The following is a 10,077-nucleotide window of genomic DNA, read 5'->3' on the forward strand; positions in this document are numbered from 1 at the left end:
ACAGTGATGGCTGATTCTTTCCTGTGATTCTTTTTTATATATATTTGATGTGTCATGTTTTTGTCCACCTGCTAGCTGGCATGTTTGGATTGTAAGGTCAATGGATAGATCTATGCGTCCTCGGTGCGTCACAGCCCAGTTTTTGCGCCCGCGTTCGTGCTTTCCTGTCTCCCTCTGAGATCTCACTCTGGATTCTTTTTCCCCCCCCTTCATCCGAGGCTTCCCTAGTGACGACAATTAAATGCTGGATCTATTTTTCAGCATCAATTCCTGGCCGTAAACATGCTGAACGGTGTTCTCCTGCTGAGTGTTCTCGCCGTCACCATCAGCCTGTCACCGTCCAACACGGAGAGCCGCAAAACTTCAGCTTCCAGAGATATCTGCAGGAGCCGCTGCGCCTGCGAGGAGAGGGAGAACCTGCTCAACATTAACTGCGAGAATAAGGAATTTACGACTGTCGGTCAGCTCCAGGCGCCCCCCAATAAAATCTCCCAGCTTTTCCTGAATGGCAACTTTCTGTCGCGGCTCGCCGCCAACGAGTTTGTGAATTATGGCAACGTCACCTCGCTGCATTTGGGGAATAATGGCCTGCAGGAGATCCGGACGGGGGCTTTTAACGGGCTTCGCTTCTTGAAACGGCTCCATCTGAACAACAACAACCTGGAGGTGATTAAAGAGGACACGTTTGCAGGCCTGGAGAGTTTGGAGTATTTACAGGCGGACTATAATTACATCAGCACCATAGAGCCGGGTGCCTTCAGCAAGCTGAACAAGCTCAAAGTGCTGATCCTCAACGACAACCTGCTGTTGTCACTGCCCGCCAATGTGTTCCGCTTTGTGCTCCTCACCCACCTGGATTTACGGGGAAACCGGCTGAAGACGCTCCCGTTCGCTGGGGTGCTGGAACACATCGGTGGCATCATGGAGATACAGCTGGAGGAGAACCCGTGGAATTGCACCTGCGACCTGATATCCCTCAAGGCCTGGCTGGACACCATCTCCGTGTTTGTGGGTGATATTGTGTGTGAGACGCCGTTCCGCCTCCACGGCAAGGATGTTACACAGCTCATCAAGCAGGACCTGTGCCCGCGCCGGAACGCCGGGGAGCGCGCCCCCCCTCACCACCACCCCCCCAACGACTCCCACCACTACACCGGGGTCGTAGTCGCCGCCTCCACCCTTCACCCCGGTGCGGCCGTTCCTACGCGCTCCCCGAAGGCCTCCCGGCCTCCTAAAATGCGCCACAGGCCGACCCCGCGCATCAACTCAAAGGACAAGCACGTCTTCGGGCCCATAATGGTCTACCAGACGCGTTCGCCGGTGCCTGTGCTGTGCCCTAATGTGTGTGTGTGCACATCGCAGAACCCCGACAGCGGGCTAAACGTCAACTGCCAGGAGCGGAAGCTGAACAACATTACAGAGCTCAACCCCAGGCCCTCCTACCCGAAGAAGCTGCATCTGACTGGCAATTACCTCCAGGTCATCCACAGGGCGGATTTAGCCGAGTATAGCTCGCTTGAGCTGCTGCATTTAGGCAACAACCGGATCGCCGTGATCCAGGAAGGGGCATTCGAGAACCTGACCAACCTCCGGCGGCTCTACCTGAACGGGAACTACATTGAGTCGCTCTCACGGTCGCTATTCGCCGGCCTGCAGTCACTGCAGTACCTCTACCTGGAGTACAACGTCATCAAGGAGATCCTGCCGCAGACGTTCAACGCGCTGCACAACCTGCAGCTGCTCTTCCTCAACAACAACCTGCTGCGCTCGCTGCCCGACCAGGTGTTCGGCGGCACCATGCTGACGCGCCTCAACCTGAGGAACAACCACTTCTCGTACCTGCCGGTGCGTGGGGTCCTTGACCAGCTGTCGGCCTTCATCCAGATCGACCTGCAGGTAATGGAATGTGTTACTGTAATATGTTGAAAATAGAGGAAAGTGACGTTTCACAAGCTAAGGTCACAGCGTGTTGCAATGTGCCTCCTTGAGAGATTGTAGATCGTCAATTTCAGCTATTTTTGAAATGATTTTAAAGTATTATATTGTTCAATGCATGGCTGTTTATTTTGATCATTACTACCGGCCATTGTCAGTCATTTATTTATAAATTCATGCTATTTGTCATATCTCCCCCGTGCAAATATTGTTTGTTTACGAACCTTAAAAACAGAATTTTTTGTCTAATGTATGTTCCAATGCTCAACACCCCCCCCCCCCCCCCCCCCCCAAACAAAAAACACAATTAAATCACAAATCACTTTATCGTTAATTATATGTTGACAACAATGAAATCCACCCCCCTCCCCCCCTCAAAAAAAATTTAACGATTGGTGACAACCCCCCATCGCTAACCTGCAGGAGAACCCATGGGACTGCACCTGCCACATCGTGGCGCTCAAGAACTGGATGGAGCTGTCCAGCACCAGTGTGGTGGTCAACGAGATCACCTGTGACTCGCCCTCCAAGCACGCCGGGCGCCTGCTGCGCTCGCTGCGCAACGATGCCATCTGCCCCGAGCCCCCCGGGGTTGGGGCTCCACCCCCGCAGCACCGACCACCCACCAAGCAGCCCACTCTGCCGAGCCCCGGCGGTGCCCACTCCTCCACCTCTTCTTCCTCCTCCTCCCCCACCTCCTCTTCTTCATCCTCCACTCTCTCCTCCCCATCCTCAACCACCTCCCCCTCCTCCTCCTCCTCTACAGCGCCCTCGTTGTCTCTCGGCCCTTCGGCCATCGCCCCCCCCACCACCGAATCCCGGATGCTCTCCCCTCCGGAGCTGCACCCGGAGGTGCCGCTCTCGGTGTTGATCCTGGGCCTCCTGGTGGTGTTCATCCTCTCTGTTTGCCTGGGCGCCGGCCTCTTCGTCTTCGTCCTGAAGCGGCGCAAGGGGGCGGAGCATGTCCTCCCCACGGGTGGCGCCAACAACCTGGACCTGAGCTCCTTCCAGGTGCAGTACGGCTCCTATGCCGCCGAGCCCACCCATATCCACGCCGACAAGACCTCCGAGGGTCACGTCTACAACTACATCCCGCCGCCAGTGGGCTCCATGTGCCAGAACCCCATCTACATGCAGAAAGACCACCGGGAACAGGTGGCCTTCTACCGCAACCTTAAGGAGCTCAGCTTCGGCCCCCTGGACCCCAAGAAGGATGAGCTCCTCAGCGGCCGCAGCCCGGGGGGAGCGTACACCATCAGCGCCATGGATTTTATGGACAAGTCGCCCGCACCGCCGTGCGCCATCCTCGGTCCGCCGGAGCACCCGCCCCCCGAGCTGCTGTACCAGAACTTCACTGAGAGGCCCAGCAGGGAGATACTCCCCGCGGCGGCCGGCGCGCCTCCCTCCTACAACTACAACTTTTGCACTTTACCCAAGAGACCTTGTGTTGTACCCCCGTACGAGGCGGTGGCCACGTCGGCCCGCCGGCACGTGGCCGTCGCCAACAACAACGGCGGCCATGACCGGCCGCTGAACAAGACGGCGCTCTACGGCACTCCCAGGAAATACTACGGTGCTGAGCAGCCGTCCTCCAAAACCAACGAGCACCCCCTCCTGCTCCCTGGGAAGCTAAAAACCGAGCCGGACTACCTGGAGGTGCTGGAGAAGCAGACTGCCGTCAGCCAACTGTAAAGGTCCTTTTATTCGTACTTTGCCGCGCGGTCAGATGCCGCTCGCCAGGAATAGGCCAGGGCTATTCTCAGGCCCGCTCTGGGCATGCGGTACCGAACCGCGCGACGGAGCATTAATTAGGCTTAACCACTTACACCCCATACGGTTGACCGGTAGTCCGTCAAGGGCTCTGTACTAGTGTGTTTTCCATTTTCTGTTATTGTGGAGAAAGCCACGTTGTAAGCTTGTTGATCTGCTATTTTCCTGCAAAGGCCTTCCCCACAATAAGGGCACTATGGGGTTTAAGTGGTTAAGGCAGCCACAGTGGCCCACATTCTCTCCGCAGCATCTATTATAGTCACGCTATAGCCCTACCTACCTATATATCTATCTATCTTACTGCGCATCCAACCCTACACACTTCACTGGAAGCAAACTCAAGCCTTTGGTCTTTTTTAATCCTCTTCCTCTTTTTCTTTCTTCTTTTCAAGCTGTATAAATGGAGTATGTACGACATTATATTATTATTATGCAGTGCTATTTTTCTGCTCCAAGGTTTAAATTATTTCTTCTTTTTGACAAAGGGAAACTCAAAGATGTCGGCAGGTAATGACAATGGGCAAGACTGTGGACCTTATACAGTACAACACGGCTTTGTGATTTCGATACTGTATAATTGTTTTATTTTCCGCCCGTGGAATATATATATATATATATATATATAATATGAAATGATTATCGTTTGTAGAAGAGGAGATACAACGAATTGACATTCCTGTACATACTTAGCCTATACAGATATATGGTGAGTGTGCAACAAGAAAAAAGAAAAAACTTCACAAGCGGCAAAATCATACTTATATTCCAGAAAGTGCCTTTGCACTCTATTTTATCAATGATGCCCTCTGCAAAATGGGGAAAATGTCTTTTTTATTTTAGTGCTGTATTAAAAAAAGAAAAAAAGAATAATCTTTATGTAAAATAGAAGAACTATGTGTCCGTTGGGAGAAGAACAGAAAGAAAAAAACAAGAACTTGACATTAGGGGTGGGGAAAGTGACATATTTATGAGTTTCTGGAGAAGAATCCTGTTACTTTACTTTACTTTAAATATCAGTGTCTTTGAAGATGTACAATTTAGAGACATGCATAACAGTGTATGCTAATAGGGGAGCAATACGGTGCAGAGAGAGAGAGCGCTATTAAATTTTCACTGAAGCACTTTGTCAAGATTCTGAGTTTGAGATAAACGTTATTGACACTGCTGCATGATGATGATGATGATGGTGGTGGTTCCCGTGAGCTGCCATGCCCCTTGCTGTGTGCATGTGTGTGCATGTGTGTGTGTGTGTGTGTGTGTGTGTGTGTGTGTGTGTGTGTGTGTGTGTGTGTGTGTGCGCGCGTGCACAAGAGAGCGAGAGAGATGCAGAGAGAGAGAGAGAGAGATGGCTGGAGGAGAGAGAGCAAGAGATACACATACCCACACTGCCATTTCTCCCTGTAGGTCTCTCTCTCTCTCTCTCTTTCTTGTTGTGATGGAATGTGTCAGGCTGTGTATTGACTGACGGTGTTGTTTTTGTCTGAGGGTATTCTTGGCTGAATAATGGTTGTTGCTTATATCACCGACGCACAAAGGCTTGCCCAAATCTCCCCTCCCCACTGCACCCTCCCACGCACGCACGCACGCACACACACACACACACCAAGTCACTATAGGCCAATTATTTTTCTTCTTCTTCTTCTTCTTCTTCTTCTTCTTCTTCTTCTTCTTCTTCTTCTTCTTCTTCTTCTTCTTCTCAAAATTCCGAGATTTTTTAAAATATCATAGATTTTATGTTTCACCAGCTCTAAAAAGGCACCCTCCTTTTTCTCTCTATACCGAATCCCTTCGCTGTGAGCTGATTGTTTGTCTAATTGGCCAGACGTTGTGGAACTACACCAATTGAAAGCCGAGAAAGGAAGCTGTCATCTGTTCATCGTTTCTGTTCACACAAATATATTTGAACACATTCAATTTCTGATCAGCAAATGATATTAGGCATAGCTTTTTTAATTTATATTAGGACAAATGTGCACAACAAAATGGAAGCCGGGAGGAGGCGTCACATCCAATTTATATTACATCCAGATCATTTTCAGAGCTTCCGTTCTACAGACAGTATGGCGGAATAACATATCATACAAATGTATACTACTCTGGGTTCATGAAATTTCCTGTGGACTATCTAGTTCTCCACCGCACCGACATTGGCCGCGGAAGGAGTTGGATAGAGTCGGCACGGTGATATCGACAGGTCAGGACCTGGTCGGGACTTCTAGTCGGATGTCGATTGCCAACTGGACTTGTTTGGTCGGGGCCCGAAGCCTGTTGTTAGCCCTCGATTGGTGAAAAGTGTTATGTTTTGGTGCAGATATGAGACTCTGGTGTTGCCAGATTCTTTGAGTGAAACAAGCGTCAGAAATAAACCCAAACTAAAGCAACCCGCAACTATAAATATTTACAAGCGACTTTATTGGAAAACAAGCCCAAAGTTGCTTAAAATAAGCAGACAGGCAGCACTGCAGACTAAATGCAAGTTTGTTGCACTTGGAATTGGAAAGAGTCATGTTCTTTTTCTTCATGAATCTTCTCTTCTGGAGGCTTCGATGTCACGAAACATGTTTGCTGGCCAAAGATGTATATCAACGTGAGTGTCCTCGACAAAAAACAAAAACAAAAAAACAGATGCTTTCCCGGATTGAAGGGAAGGAAGACCATACAGGCTTTCCAGGTCTAAAACACTGTTATAGTGTAGAAAGGCTTGCTGTCCACACGTATCATACGAGACAAAATGTGCTCTGTTGGGTAACGGCCGCTGATGCAATGATGATGGAAGCCGAAGGGAAGGCAAGGGGAAGGTGTTGAGAATGTGGATGATGCCGGGTTGCAACCTTGTATGTCCAAAACCCATACTTTACAGGAAATGGGGGCATGTGGGAGGGGAGGATATGTTGTTCCAAATGGATGCAATCTGGGAACCGATAATCACGGTAATTGTGTGCTTGTCATGGGATCGATATTTAGAACAGTGGTTCTCAATCTTTTTTGAAAGTGTATTTGTATTTGTATTTAGCTGCGGACCCCCATCTGAAAAATACAAATTAATGTTGTGCCAGGCACCTCGAGAAACAAAAAAACTTTTTTTTTTAATATTCCAAACGAGATGCATGATGAAGTCAGAAATTAGGACATAACATCGCCGTTCTGATCAAAACCACGGACAGTGCTGTAGATTCAGAGTAAATAAGGAAGATTGTTGGCCCGTTAACCAGGAAGTGAAAGGCTGCGTGTGCATTAAAACAGCTCCGGGACGGACGAGCAAGGCATTGCCTAGCAAAAAAAATCATAAGTGCATCATAAGTGTCCTCAAGTCCTGGGCATTATAAGTGTCAATGACGTCCCCAGACGTCATTTCAGGATTTTCATTGATTACATTAGATTGCGCTCTTCACCAACGTATGGATGCTAGGAAACCAATAAAACCGGAAATGAACCAGAAGTTCAAGAATCCATCCGCCTCAATGTAAACAGATTTACAAAAATGCATTCATCTCGGATTCTTTTCACAGATTGCCTCTTTGGTCAAAACAAACTTTATAGACGGCCCATAACTAAAGAACCGATGATCGCAGTTACAACATGTATTTTTCGGGTGAAAATAAATATGATCGCACAGCACTTTACACAACCATTGTTTACCAACCGTTCATCAACCGTTTTGTTTTGCTGGTCCACAGCCCGGGACCCGTTGTCCTTCAATATAAGGGTCTGCAGTGAAAAGACCAACAGTGGCTGAATAATGAATTAACCCTAGAACACTAAACCCCGGTGATTTTCACCCGGACAATTTTATTTTTGTAAATTTCATAATGTTGCTGATGTCTGAGGTGGGTGCATGGGTCCTTGGTTACCTCCATGATGCTCAGTGACATCATAGAAGGTTTGTTTCCCTGCCCACATCCAGGTGTTCGTGTGACCCCCCCCCCCCAACCAATGATTTAGAAAACACACACGCAGACACAAATAACTGCGAAGCAACATGTTGATGTGCGCTTGCAGATTGGCTCTGTGTTTTTTCTTTAGTTTTATTTTGCTACTTATGTGCAACACTGTAATTGCGTGACGAAGTAGGTTTATGGGGTTAGAAAGTAAACACGGAGATACGTGTTTTCCTCCAGACGGTGACGACAACATGCTTTCTGACTATGATGGATCATATCGACACACACACACACACACACGTGCGCACGCACGTGCACACTGCTGCCCGCACCGCTCAGTTGGTGGCTGCTGCAATGATCACAGCAGCTCACACCCACACATAGGCTATACTGATGCCTGCGCGTTGTGCATCAAGAAACCATGTGCGGGTGCGCACATGTGTGTGTGTGTGTGTGTGCATGCGCACGCCTGCGTGTGTTGGGTTGGATTTGATGGAGGAGACTGGGAGGAATTCCATGACTTTATCTCTGCTTCTGGTCATACTGAATTAAATTCATGCATTTCCTTTTTGATATGTTTCCTAATTTAAAATTCAACAATTGTATGAAAATGTATGGGAACCCCTGGTGTCTCTAGTTTGGGCAAATATATTTTCATTAGATGGCCTCTGTGTGTGTGTGTGTGTGTGTGTGTGTGTGTGTGTGTGTGTGTGTGTGTGTGTGTGTGTGTGTGTGTGTGTGTGTGTGTGTGTGTGTGTGTGTGTGTGTGTGTGTGTGTGTGTGTGTGTGTGTGTGTGTGTGTGTGTGTGTGTGTGTGTGTGAGAGAGAGAGACAGACCCAGAGACAGACCCAGCCAGCCAGTCAGGGACACACATTGCTGTGCATTGGAATGGCTGCACCACTCAAAAATGAAATAAAATAGCACATTTTACAGATCTACAAGTTCGAAATGGGTTAATTGTGATGCAACATGATGTGAGCTTGTAGATCTGCTATTTTACCCCTTTGCCATGTGAATACGTATAGACTATTAAGAAAACATGTCCATTCTGCTTGATTTTGTTTCATTTGTTTTTTTGGGAGGGGGGGGGACCCTGTGTTCTTGCGTGTGCACGTGTGTGCGCACCCGCAATTGAAAGGCTTTTATAGACCAATTGTCCGCATGGCTGTGGTGTGACGCAGCCGAGCGGAGTGACCTCGCTCTTGTCATGGTAATGACGTTTTTTGTTCTGTCTCCCAACTCCAATTGACACCAGCGCTTTGTCCTTTTTGTTCGTCGTTGTGAACCCCACTACCCACCCCCTAATGCCCCCCTTTCCCCCCTACCACTCCCCCCTGCTACGGTTTCCTCTGCCATATCTTGGCTGGAGTTTTTTCATTCAAGCATTGTGTAACTCGGTGCGGCGCAGAAATGGTATATGAGAATGGCAGAGATGTAAAGTAGCTAAGTATATTTACTCAAGTATTGCACTTAAGTATGATGTTGAGTAATTACTGTTACTTTACTTGGGTATTTCCAATTTAAAATGCTTTTACTTCTACACCACTACATCTCAGAGGCAAATATCGTACTTTTTTAAATTGACTTTTTCGGGCCGGGTAGGGCGAAAAATTTGTGCTAATTAGTAAGGCCAGGCGGGGCCTTGGGCCAGCCCAGTTAGGGCCCAGGTTAACCTGACTCTGCCAGCTGGTGGCAGCAGTGAGTTCCTCCTGCTGCTCCCATCTGGTCTCTCTCAGGCAGAGACGATGTACTCCGAACAAAATCTGATCGGAGCGATATGCGGCCGCTAGAGGCTAGAGGCTGCTTCCGGTTCATCGTTTCTGCTTGAGAGAGAACAGATCAAGGTACTTGATTACTGCCGCAATCTGGCGGAGTCAGGTTAGGCCCAGGTAGGGGCGGGCCTACATATTCGGGCCTGTATGTTGAGAACTCTAGTTTTCGCCCGCTGCCAGGCCCGGCTGCGCTAATAACCTTTGGGGCGGGCCTGTCTAGAGTTTTAATGAACAGGTATCAGTCAAAAGGGAGACATCGAAGAGTAACTGATATTTGGTATACTTTACTTTAAGATAAAATATGAATGCTTCTAAAGACTCTTAGATGATGTTGACATTAGCTTTAGCCGATCTGCGCTAGCTGCTTTTGGGGAGGCAGAAGTGCTCTTCTTCTACAAGCGAAATAGTACGAGAGTCTATAGTAGCTGAACTATCGCAACTGCCCCCTGGTAGTAGACAAGTTAATAGACCCCGAGGTGTGGTTAGAATATCGAAAAAATACGTCTTCCCGTATGTTTGGTTCGTTCCTGAAAGCTGAAAGCCTTTGAGTCAAAAGGCCCAATCGAAATGACAGTGATATAGTGACATCACAATGTCATCCCCTCCCCTAACCCCTCCCCCTTTATCATACAACAACAGATGTGGGTGCGGCTTCAGTTCAGGTGCACTACCCATCACCAACCACCAGGCAAACCTAATTATAGTACCTGATGATCAT

At 48.5% G+C, this 10,077-nt stretch overlaps 1 protein-coding gene across 1 annotated transcript; it reads left to right on the forward strand.

Annotated features, from left to right (window-relative positions):
• Positions 1-241: 241 nt before the first annotated feature.
• On the forward strand, positions 242-3,627 carry slitrk2 (SLIT and NTRK-like family, member 2; the record flags this gene model as incomplete). The annotated part of the gene is given in 3 exon segments (XM_079511992.1): positions 242-260; positions 263-1,896; positions 2,359-3,627. Coding segments are annotated over 3 exon segments (2,922 nt in total).
• Positions 3,628-10,077: the final 6,450 nt, after the last annotated feature.

The sequence above is a fragment of the Electrona antarctica genome (assembly GCF_951216825.1).
Source record: "Electrona antarctica genome assembly, chromosome: 1".
In the NCBI taxonomy this organism is placed as follows: Eukaryota; Metazoa; Chordata; class Actinopteri; order Myctophiformes; family Myctophidae; genus Electrona; species Electrona antarctica.